Source organism: Tachysurus fulvidraco, chromosome 10, assembly GCF_022655615.1.
Source record: "Tachysurus fulvidraco isolate hzauxx_2018 chromosome 10, HZAU_PFXX_2.0, whole genome shotgun sequence".
In the NCBI taxonomy this organism is placed as follows: Eukaryota; Metazoa; Chordata; class Actinopteri; order Siluriformes; family Bagridae; genus Tachysurus; species Tachysurus fulvidraco.
Window position 1 is genome coordinate 13,161,811 of NC_062527.1, and position 12,948 is coordinate 13,174,758.

General features: G+C 39.9%; 2 protein-coding genes across 3 annotated transcripts in view; both read left to right on the forward strand.

The window, feature by feature from the left end:
* The window catches only part of b4galnt4a (beta-1,4-N-acetyl-galactosaminyl transferase 4a), a 119,289-nt gene extending 118,377 nt beyond the window's left edge, over positions 1-912 (forward strand). The window contains exon 20 of the mRNA XM_047820069.1: positions 1-912. This exon is cut by the window's left edge and continues 571 nt beyond it. The gene's annotated coding sequence lies outside the window, so the exon portion shown is untranslated.
* Positions 913-3,615: 2,703 nt separating this feature from the next.
* Positions 3,616-12,948, forward strand: part of abtb2b (ankyrin repeat and BTB (POZ) domain containing 2b) — a 48,550-nt gene continuing 39,217 nt past the window's right edge. Inside the window, exon 1 of one of the 2 annotated variants that reach the window (XM_027172919.2) lies at positions 3,616-3,630. Coding sequence is in view for 1 of the 2 variants with exons in the window: in XM_027172918.2 (XP_027028719.1) it covers positions 5,595-6,468 (874 nt within the window). In the remaining variant the exon portion in view is untranslated. Of the gene's footprint in view, positions 3,631-5,259; positions 6,469-12,948 lie in introns of those variants that run through there. The other variant, XM_027172918.2, reaches the window with a different exon arrangement.

Sequence of the window (12,948 nt, forward strand, 5' to 3'; positions counted from 1 at the left end):
GCCTCATCATGCTGTTAGATATGAAGGTAATTGTGTAGAAGCTGTGGGTAGATATGTCCTCTGTGGGTATAAGAGGTTTTTTTTTTAACACTACACTGCACAGCACTGATTCCTGTTGAACGCAGGGTAATATTAATGTATTCCTCAATCTTGATCTGTATACATGTCCTAATTTCTGCCAACTGCAGCTAACTCTGAATTGCTGATAGAAATGAATGAGTGTGTATGTAGTGGACAGTTTGGTGCTGCTGAGCAGTTAAAGGTTAGACAAATCACCACTGTGTTCATATTTGAGCAGTGTGTCAGCCTGATGCATGCTCATATTCCCTTTTATCATGTTCTGACATGGTATCACATCAGTACATCAGGATCGATCAGTTACCGTTCTATGTGCATGGAAATATGTCCTGCAGGAAAAACACAAGGTTTCAGCAACCGAAAAAACGCTGCTGAAAGACATTAACTGAAAAAAAAAGAAATGCAATAGTTTTAATATTTATGGTACGATGTGAGTTGTGAGAGTAGGAATCAGATCCATATTGGTACATTACCGTGGAACAGATTTTCATCCCACAAACCCCTACACTATGCCAACTACTGTAAAATGATAGAGGAAATAATTACTGTTCTGAAATATGTGTTTAAAAGAAGAATCAGTTCAGACGTGGGATTTGATTGTCTAGTGGTTATGGTGTTGGCCTCATGCTTGGAAGGTCGTGAGTTTGAATCCCATTTCCACCCAGCTTCTACTGCTAGGCCCCTGTGCAAGGCTATTAACCCTTAATTGCTCAGTTGTTTAAAATAAGATAAAAATGTAAGTGGCTCTGAATAAGGATGTCTGCTGAATGCTGACAAAAATCATTGATGCCAATCAGGATAAGAAGACGTGTTGCCTCTCACTTCAGAAAGTTCCCAATTATACACCAGTATTGTTGTTTTTAAGCCTACGCAGCAAATGGATGTATACAAGGCATGAAAACACAGTATATGGGATGCAAACACATACACACCTTTTCTCTTCGACTCTGGTTAGTCAGTTTTTGGGATGTGGAAGGAAACCCTTGTACCTACAGTACACAGACAAACACAGTAACCTGAGTTAAGGCTTGAATTGGGATGGATTACTTACCCAGAGTGATTTGTAGTCTCTATCAAAAACACATCCTTATGTTAGTTCATTAGACCAGGGACTAAAAGTACCATCAGTCTGAGGAGGTTCAGAGCTGCCACTAGAGAGCGCCATATTCATTTCGAATTCACTTTCCACACGCTGTCATGATGTCCACCACATATACAGTCATTGATAATAATGCACTAGTGTAGTTGGCTAACCGAGTTTCCTTCTCCTAGACACACTGTATAAGTTAATAATCCTGCTGATCATTCAAACTGGACCTCAGAGATTGAAACTGCTGAAAATCTGAAAGCATTTCAGGTTTTTTTTTGTTTTGTTTTGTTTGTTTTGGGTCTGTGTGCATTTATTTCTATTTGTAAAAGTGCAAAATGCACTTGAGAGAAAGCTCTTGTATAGATCTAGATTGTTTTACAGTGAGCTGTGATTGTAGTCTAAAGAATTTCCAGTATTCAAATTCTGTCTTCTCATTGGCTGACGGTGTCAAGCTGGATTTAATGTGTTTTAATGGCATTTGAGCTGATATATAATGAGCAGAAATTTAATTAACTGTCGTAACGTTTAAAGAAGAGGAACGTGTGTCTGAGATCACTTGATCACAAGAAAAATCACTTGAATTGTCTGCAGGCTGTATGCAAAAATGACACTGATACAGTAACCCCAGAGATGTTATGAGCTTTGAGTCTAAAGCAGCATTTACACTGACAGGAATGACCCAGCTAATAGAGATGTGTGGAACCATTCAGCACATTTCCCACTTCATTCCATACAATACAGTTCCGTTACAGCAAACTCTGTTGACATTGTTACTCTGCTGCTTGTTAGCAAAAGAACGGTGCTTATTATGTCTAAGGCCGTCACAACGGCTTGTTTAAAATACATCAACACGTTCTTTGTGCCCTATCTTAACGAACGAATCCTGCAAACTCGACCTGTTTTAGAAATCGAGACCGAATCATTTTGAATTCATACAGGGATCTATATTTCAAAAGTAATTTCTGTGAAATTGTTGTGTAGATAAATTTAAGAATGTATTGTATTATTTTTATTTTCATCCTTTTGGTTATTTTTTGGAAGAATAAAGTTTTATGCTGAACTCTCATATTGACTGAAATGTATAGACCTTCAGAAAACAAGATCTCAGAGTAAGTTCTCTTCACCCTTAAAAAAAAAAAAAGAAGAATATTTATGGAGTCCAACCCTGTGATCTTTGTAAGTGGATATGCCCCATTAGATTAGGATTACAAATGCTTTAGAGTTTCCATAATGGTTCTGAACATCTGACTTAATCTGAGTAATTTATCTGTCCTCCCTCAAAGAATTTAAAAAACCTTTCTAGAGGAATAGTACAACTTTGTTCATGCTTTATATTCGGCAGTAGTGAATTAGTCACACATCATTTGCCAATACTGGCAGGAGCTGCTTTCTGCATGAATATCTGACACAAAGATGTTTAGAATAGTCAAAACTCCTCATGTTAAAAATACTCTTTGCTCTGAAAACAACATGGAATATAGTTATGCTGAGCAAATGATAAAGCCCACTTCAGACTGAAAACCAGATACAAATTAGGAACACTCTTATACAACAGGGAGCGTGTAATAATTTTGCCAGCACAGATTGTGTCAAGCTTGTCTTCTTAGACAGGCGCATGACTTTGAGTCAATATAAAGTTCTTCTGACTCATTGTTATTATCCTGTGATGAAACATGTCTCAGACAGGATGGCCCCGCCCCCAATCACAAGGCCCAAGGATTCACATGGTAGTTGAATGAGGATGAAATAATGTAAATCATATCAATCAATAATTCACAATTAGTCAAGGACAATAAATACACAAAACATGGATTGGAAGTATGAAATAGTATAGCAGCAATATAATAATAAACATAATTACAAAAAAAAATTCTACTATGAAAATCTATATTTTAAGGAAGCATTTTATCCATTTATGATTAATATCATTTTATATATAATATAAAATTAACCATTTATGATTAATATCATTTTATATATAATATAAAATTAACCATTTATGATTAATATCATTTTATATATAATATAAAACTTCTAAATTGCTATGTTTGGTCATGGTGTCTTCACGGAATGATATGACACTTGACAATCATTTGACTTCCTTGGTGTTTATACACACACATTCAGTTGAGTTACTAGAGGTTTCCAGAGTAATAAAATGCATGCTGAGACTGGTTCACTAGGTAACAGATTAAGAGTAGTATCAGTTAGGAGTACAATCAGTACAGTAAGAATAACACACAGACAAGTTCTAATTTAAGTATTTCAGTAAGAGGTTGGCGTCATTTGAAGATGCCAGTGACTCAGCTGTTAGGGGAAGTTCATCCCACAACCTCGTGCCAGAAGAGAGAAGAGTCTTGATGCATGCCTTCCTGGTACCCTGAGAGATGCTGGGGTCAGTTGAGCAGTGCTGGAAGATCGGACGGAGTGTGGTGCACTGCAGCTGTGATAAGTGCTTTGAGGTAAGTGGATGCTGTTTTCCTTTTGATTTTGTAGGCAAGCATTACAGTGTTTTAAACCTGGTGCAGGCAGCTACAGAAAGGCAGTGGAGAGAGTGTAGTAAGCATGGGTAAGCATGGGCAGGAAAGGTAGCAGACTGAGCATTGTATAAACATGACAACACACCTGCATAGAGCAAAGACCTTCAGTGGCAGTCGAGTATTTTATGGAGTCTGGAGTGAGTGTGACTGTGATGTCAACCTCCTTTGTTTGTTTCCATATGCCGGTGTGTAATAAAGTTGATGTAACACTTAAGTCATAGTGTAATGGATAGATTGGGCTACAGCAAGAACCGCCCATGCTTACCCTGGCTTTATGACTGTGAAATAGAAACTCTGAACTAGTTAGGGCATGTCCATATCAGCTGCCAGTTTTTGTTTTGCCTAGTTGTAACTGGTCTGTATCTTCTTCCGTGTGAAAAAAACATTTAAAATAAATGGATGCCACTTTAAATGAATTTAATACCTATGTAATTACAGATGAATTAGACACGCATACTGAAAGGAAACTTGAATTTCTTGACAGTTTTAATGCAATTAATGCTGTGGAATATCTGTGAAACAGGTTAATTCCTGTAACAGTAGCAGTAATTTCCTCACCAGCATCTTTTCAGCCTTTGTATTCTTCAATTTAAAACAAACAAAAAAAGATTTGTTGTTACAGAGAAGCCAGGAAGAAATATTTTTGTGGTGAAAAACTTAATGTTAAAAGTCATGCATCTTAAACAAACAGCTCCACACTGACATCTTCACCATATCAACACACACATAAATATTGTGTCTTTGTTGAATGTTTTTTTAAAATTATTTTTATTTTTAGCCTTAAATTATCTAGTGTTCACCATACACAAACAACCTGTGAATGAGTCGTTGCTATAGAAATGATAATGCATTATAATAAGTGTATTAATATAAAACTGTGGTTTGAAATAGAGCTTGAATTAGAGAACTGGAACAGAGCTTCTTACTAATCAGAATCCTGAATTCAACAACATGAGGTAATAATAAGTTATTGACAATTTGACACACCTCTACTACACTTATGTCACCATAACCCCAGGTTTTCAAGGCTTCAAATGCATCGTCTTCAAAAAACCAAAAATTGTTACCAGTTTTTAATTAGCATCCTTTATATTAATGATGTATAAACAATGATGCATTTATAAAGGACGTTTACACGTTTACAACCTATATAATAAGGGAATAGAATTCAATAGCGTTTCATTACAACACATGATAGTTTCACTTGCAGCTTATAAACTGTGGTTATGTAGTTTTTCAGTGGTCATATTACATGATGTGCTGTTATATGCATCTGCACAAGAAATAAAGGCAGTGAATAGAATGGGACCTAAAGCTACTCTGTAAACTATGAGAGAGTTTGTTTGTATGCTAATTAATGCCATCACTGGTAATGGGTGAAAACGCTCGGGTTGGTTTGATTTGATTAGATAACACACGGGCGCCACTTTAAAACTTTTCCTGGAAGGGTAAAAAGATTGTCCTGCCTTGTGACGTGATAAAGATTCGTTATCCGATTGGTCGAGTCTCGGTTCGCGCATTGCTCACTCAGTCTCTCTCTCTCACGCTTGTTCAGTTCAGTCAGTGCGAGTCAGATGTTGGTGAGAAGGCGAGGTGTGTGATGTGTGACGTCACAACTTTCTATCCTTATTTCCGACTCTGTAGAAGTTTCAAAGGATGCCGTAAGTCTTGTTCTGATCGAGTTTAAGAGTCAGAAACCTGAGACGCTACCTATGTGTTTTGACATGTAAACAAGCTACTTTGTGCTGCATGGTTTAGAAAGTTGCGCCACGACGTTACTCCACTTCTCCACAGACGCGTTACGCGGATGTCACCGTTTGGTGAGAACCAGTAAAACCAGCTTAGCTGAAGAGTTTCGCTGCTTTCTCGAGTTTGATCACCCGGTCATGGCAGGAGGAAGCAGCTCAGCTATGAAGACTTTAGAGGAGCTGACACTGGACTCGGGCTACGGAGCCGGAGATTCGTGTAAATCTCTCAGTTTGTCCTCCTGCAGGTCCAACTCTCAGGCGCTGACGAGCGCAGCGCACCGCACCAACTGGTGGCACTTTTCTGGCTCCATGAACAGCCGGAATAACAGCTGGGATACAGTGAACACGGCACTAAACGAGGATCCCGAGGACATTTTCTCTAAGTGCCCGCGCTTACCGGAGCTCGAGGAGTTCCCGTGGACAGAGGAGGACGTGGGGAAAGTGCTGCGCGGTGTTGGCGGGGACAGCGCGGTGTTTTCGGGAGAAGCCGTGCGCAGGCTGTCGGTGCTGATGCGCCGCGCGCTGATCCGGATAGCACGTGAAGCGCAACGGCTCAGTGTTATGCACTGTCGCTGCACGCGCTTCGAAGTACAGAGCGCCATCCGGCTGGTGCTAAGCTGGGCGCTGGCGGAGCACTGTGTGGCGGCGACGGTCAGGGCCATCTCCATGTACGACATGAGCACCGGGGAGCTGCTGCGCAAGGGCAAGTCGGCGCGCTGCGGACTCACGCTGTCCGTGGGCCGCTTCTTCCGCTGGATGGTGGACACTCGAGTCTCAGTACGCGTGCACGAGTACGCGGCAATTGGCCTGAGCGCCTGCATCGAGGCGCTCGTAGAGGAGGTGGGCGCGCGCGTGTTGTTGGCTGAACGGCAGCACGGTGCGTTCGCGGACGCCGCGGTCACAGGGTGCCGAATCACAGCCGAGGCTCTGGACGGAGTCGTTAATAATGACGCCGAACTCTGGGGGGTCCTGCAGCCCTACGAACATCTCATATGTGGGAAAAATGCAAACGGTAAGCAACATCAACTTCATTTAATAACAATGGTAATGATAATAAACAGATCATGTCACATACACTTAATGTCTATGCCCAATCTGTTAAGCACAATTTTCACCCATATTTGCCATCAATCAGTGCAAATGTACCCAGCAGGGCCACTATTTAACAGATCTTAATAGGGTGATGGATTATTCTCAGGACTGCAGAGGTGTGAGTTGTGCTGGTGAGAGTGTATCAATCACAGCAGCACTGATGTGGTGTCACTTCCAGTTGCAACCAGTTCACCAACCCCAAAGAATGTGTCCAAAAATATTGTGCTGTGTTGTGTTCAATACCTGACAGTGATGAAGAATAGACACACTTAAAGTAAAGCTATAGACTTATAACCCTGGCCTAACCAAAGCATATACAAAGCATGTATATATATATTTAGGTTTGCTAGCAGATATTGGTATATAAGGTTTGATAGCAGATATATAAGGGCCTATTTCATCCACCTAGCCGGGGCTTGAACCCCCGAGCTTCTGCTCAATAACCAAGAGTCTAGGAACAGATACTACACTTATAGCCAAAAGACAGTACAAATACACTCTGCAGCACAACAGATGGACTACAGTCGGTAATTGTATATCTAAGCTAGGTGAGTGTATATGCAGGAACTTATCGCCCGTGTGAACGGCTCTGATAACTATCCCTGATACGCTTTTAAGGAAAGATGAAAGGTAGCCGTGCACTGATGACAGGTCTCACTCTCTTCACATAGACATGTGCAGACTTGCTCACTTCCAGCTGTAGGTCCACTTCCCATCTCTCCACATGGCATACTGCAGTTAACATGTGTCAGTGTTTTTTTTTTTTCCTGCATAGGTTTTCTCAGACATACAATAGTGCTTTGTTTCCAACTCAGGCTGCACAATGAAAGAAAACAAACCCAGATTTTCTGTATTAGTGTGTATATGTGAAGGTGGTTAAGCCACAAGGTCAACTTAATGATGTATAACATAAAAAAAATTGGCATGGAGTTATTGAAGCTGTTTAGATCTGGTCTTCATTCTGTACAAAAGTTTTGGCATAAAGTTTGCAGGTCTTACACACTGTTTCACATGCTGGCAACAGTCACCTTAGGTCCATCTGCAGAACAGCATGCAGAGATCAATGCTTTTAGCTGGGCTTAGTCAGTAAAGTGCTGAACACACACACACACACACACGCACACGCACACACACCTTCCACTGTGATCAATGGACATCCATTTTGCCCATCAATTGTGCTCCATAAAGTAAAGTTTGATGCAAGTGCTTCAGCAATGCAGAGTCAGAACCTCCCTGTTCATTCATTACATGCAAGCAGCACTTCCAAAACACTCCTAAGCTGTCATGAACCACTATTGGTTTGACCAAGGAGAATTTTATTAGTGTCAGAGATTTTTATGATATGCTGCCATGGTAACAGATTCCACTCCCAGCAACATCCGTGCTGCAGTTTTTCATTTGGATTGTTCGTTCATGAGAACAGGCACCGTTCTCGTTTTCACTCCTCTCTCACGTATGTAACACATCTGGTAGTGTTTAAGACAGAACTAACTTTTAAGACTCCAGGCCTGCTGTCCCCCGCCCCCTCTCCTGCTCTCTTTTATATTTACTTAACTTTCTCCTTCTCTGGAGCACTTTGCATGAACACACAGCGTTAACAAGGGTTCTCGTGAACCAGCCTGCACCATTTCAGGCTGCACCACAGAGATTTTGTCTCTGCTTCCTTCTCAGAGCTAAGTGCTCTTGATGTTTATGGCATTACTGAGTAAACACTGCTCATCTATTGATCTATTGGTTTTGGATATATTTATATCATTGTTATGTGAGGAACGCCCTGTAACTTTGAGTCTTCTAGGCTTTCGTATGAAAGATTTTGAACTCCATCCCTTTTCATCTGTGGCATAAGAATGTCTGGCAGTTCTCTCGCTCCATGGCCTGACTGAAGGAAAAACCCAGTCTCCTAAAAATACATTTCCAGGCCTGGATTATTGTTGAATAAGTTGAAAAAAGCAGCTCTGTGCACTTGTGTTTTGGACCCGGGGTCGGATTTTTTATATAGCTGCGGGTCTGAGATGGCAGAGACAAAGAAAGCACCAATTTGCACGGCCAATGGCACTGTTTACACATTTCCTGTCCAAGCCGAGCTGAAGTCCCAGCTGTGTAAGCAGCACAGTACTCTAATGGCCTCTGAGCTGAAACAACACCGACCAAGATAGCCGTATATTAGATTAGAGTTAGCATGTTGCAATATACCAATTTTTAAATCATGCTGGATTTTCTTGAATCCGTTGCACCTTACAAGAGAGTATTTATTTATGGTTACTCTGTGATATCGTGTTCTTATCTGCCCAGTCCCCTCCCTTGCGATAAGCCGGCTCGGAGTCAATTGATAGTGTATCTGTAGAAGGGGGCTTCATTTGCTGAGCATGGGTGGATACATGGAGCTGCACACGTCCATCTAAAGTGTCTAAAATAGAACAGACAAATAAAAACAAAAACAGTAAGAGGTTGAATATTTTGCCAAATTTCAGCACCAGAAAATCAAGTTAGCCACTTTAAATTCCAGGTTTATTACTCACTTATTTGTCTCTCCGCATATCCCACAGTGAAACTAATAGGAAAGTGTTTGTAGTTACTAGCATGAGGAATGGGCATCTGGACCCATGAGGGCTGTGAGTTGTAGTGGATATTGGATGCATTAAATGTGCTAGAAATATCCAAAGTAACAAAAAAAATCTGCTAAAACTTTATGACTGTTTTGTTCCTGCTTCACAATTGGCTGTAGTGCATTAGAGCATGTCGTGTGTGTTGTATTTTTTCTAGTAAACTTTTAGACATGGATAAAAAAATCTAATCTCAGAACATAGTGCACTATATAGTGTAAAGGCTGTTGCTAAAATCCTGAGAGGTCTCAGAGAGCTTATCAGAGATAGACCAGCTGCCTGGATGTGGCAGGCACGTAACCTGCACATGGTGTTTGGATTCGGCCTGGACGCCACCACTCTGCTCCAGCTACTCCAACTCTTTTTAGATTCCAGGACTCTGCCTATCAGTATGACAATGCAAACAGGACTTGCACAGGAAGTCAGAGCCTCTGTGGAACGATGGTCAACAATGGCACACTTGAGAGTGTGAAGTCAGGGCAAATACTAGCATGGTGAAAAGGCTTTTCCTCTTGGCTCATATTTCATGGAATAAGGCATGCACAAGGGTGGGAATTCCAGTTTACAGACGGTCGACACATTAAAGAAAAAACAGCTATAAAAGTTTCTTAGTAAGATATGTAGTCACTTTGAGTCACCAGAATGCATTTTGGAATGGATTCTGCAAGTCTCTGGTGCTGAACTGGATGGATGAACAGATCTTCTTCTGAGATATTCTCTGTACCGGAGGTAGAAGGAAGCGCTGTTGAACTCAGCGCAGTATTTCCCACAGGTGTTGAAGTGATTTGGGATTTGGTCATCGCAAAACACATACCATATGATTCACATCATTTTCATCCTCATCAAACCCAGCAGTGAATCCTCATGCATCAGTCAGAACACATACAAAGTATTGATATGCAGTGACACGTTTGGCAGCCGAACCAAACTGAACAAGCAAAATGTATCTCACCGCATAACAGAGCCACTGAGGTTTCTTTCATTTGTCACCCATTACTCTGAACACACAGCTTGGCAGAAATCCACGCACAGTCTGAAAGGTTTTGTAGCTTTATATGCATGTTTGGTCTTCCCTAGGATATAGATTATAGTGTACAAATAATACATGTAGGTTGAACTTATTTGCCTACAGATCAGTTGTTTCTTATAGAATTAGTGAGACAATAAAGGTTAGTAACAATCTAGGTTAACTCATTAATAGCTTAAAACTAAATATGTCAATCAAACTTTATTAAAACTGGGAGCTTCGTATCTGTCTACCATAAGTGTAGAACAAACGATTGACGTATGCATTCGGCTCTGTTGAGCGAGTTCTCATTCCTTACTTTTTACTCATGACTTGAAGGGTCAGACTCAGCATGATCATACTACATACTGTACTTTCCAAATCTTCAGTCATAATTTGACTAGCTACAAGCATGACTTTTCATCATTTACACCTTCAGATCCTTGAAGCATAACCCAGCAGAACTTTTCCTGTCTGCTGCCTTTAAAACTTCCAAGGAACAAATTAAATTTTGTCATCTGTAAGTAGCCATTTCTGACTGTAGCCCTGAGCTGTTCAGTTGCTGGAACCGATGGGCGCTTTCACAAAGCAGAAGCAGATTGCCAAACAGATCCTTAGAGTAATTTCCTCTTTCTGGGTGTTATTATATCAGCCTTCCTTTTACTCAGAGACACTGCAATGGTGAAATAGTCTATTTTCTTTTGTACAGTTGTGAAATAACCTTTTTTCAAACGTGTTATTGGAAAACAAGCTCTAAGGCAACACAGAGTTTTTCAACACTTTTCCCATAAACTTGGGCACCTTTGAAGACTTGTCTACATAATGACTCTGTAAGTTTGTCTCTAAAATTCCCCTACAAGCTGAAATCACAGAAGAGCAAAACACGCACATACACAAACTAAATATACAGTGCCTTTTACAGCATTCAAATCCACAAATGCACAAAGCCTCAGCGCCATAAACCATACTGGTTTGAGCGAGATACTGGCTTCTGAAAGCAGGAATCACACGCCAGAGTCCATTTGTCTAAATGCATTTTGTTGCATTTGCTTTTAAGATGACGAGGTTCCTAGAGACAAATGAAAGTTTAATGAAGACAGAAACATATCCAGCGCCTCAGCACTAAAGGCTTTTTTTGTAATGAGATGGTCTTGGTTTGTCCTGTAAGTTCTGTTGTTGGTGGAAGTCTCTCAGTAGAAATAGAAAGAGAGCCAGGAGCTTTGCTTCAGACTGCACAAGCTGCAGCATATCCAATACAATCCATGTTCAGTCTGAGCACACAGATGGAGCGCTTTACAGTCAACACGACAAGATCTGCTTCACTTTGGCCCTGGAACTGTGTGCAATTGGAAGTTTGAGATTAATTGGTGCACAGACACTCTCAGACAGAATGTTGGCTTGTCTAACTGATGTCCATATTTTTGGTCTATTATGTATCATAAATCAAAGTGGGTTTTTTCCCCTCCTTGTTTTTATTGGTTTATTGGAGCAGAATGCAAAGTTGTACGTTGTGATAGTTGTGAATGTTTTCATGAGACTATGATTTTTACATTACAACTGTCTTTTTTAGGGGTCTTCAAAAAAGTTTGTTCAGGTCCAGTCCCAAAGTATTAACATGAATAGTGATTCTATTGCTTAACCACTAACAATGAGTTGCTTATACAATTACAATTGCTTATATTTAGTGTCCTATCTTATTGTGGCCTCTTTTGACTAAGTGCATATATTGTGAATTTGAAGCAAGGAGAAGAAACACAATAGACTATATGACCAAAAGTATATGGACACCTGACAGTCACCTCCATATGTGATTTATGAACATCGCACTCCAGATTTAGTCTCTCTATGCCGTAATAATAAGCTCCACTCATCTGGGACGTAATTTACATTAGATTTTGGAACAGGTTTGTGGAGTTTTGTATTCATTCAGCCACAAGAGCATTAGTGAGATCAGACACTTAGGTTGGGTGTAGTCCATGTCCAGTTCATCCCTGAAGGAAAACTCTCATGTTATAGCATACAGAGACATGCTAGACAATTGTGTGCTTCTGACTTTCTGGCAACAGAAACTTGGGCTTCTTTATAGTCGACTATTTAAATCAAGCTACAAGTCTGTTAGCTAATCAGACCCCAGATAGTAAATCTATGTAAGACTGTAAAAACTCCCCCATTTCTGAGACAATGTCTATACCCAGTCTTTAGATTTAAATAAGTGCTTGTGATTGGATAAACCATAACACAGGATCTTCTACAGAATCGCTGATGGCTATTCTTCTTCTTCTTCTGCTTAAATGAGTACATTTTTCACTGAAACACTTGGTCCACATCCAGACTGTGATCCGCTAGCTGACCATCTCTGGTTAATTTACACAAATAGACTGAATACAACGATAAACAGATGGCTTAGTGGCAACATTTGTGATCTAGTAGTGGGCAATGAGATCTCTAGATTGCCTATAGTAGAATATATAACCACAATATACTGGTTCGATGAGAAACTGACAGTAACAGTAGTGTTGAATTTAAGATTACAAAATGCAAGAATACTTTTATTTAAATACTTTTACAAAAATAATTTTAGAGGAAAATGTAGTTTAAAATTTTACATTTGTGAATAACGAATAATTATTTAATAATAAATAAATAAACCAATAACCAATAATAATTAGCAATATTGCTATTTAATAACACAATGTACTATTTGATAAAAGTGTTTATTAACAATACAAAATACAATAGTTAAAAAGTAATTTACAACTTTTTTGTAACTTTTTAATTGTAAGTCATTAGC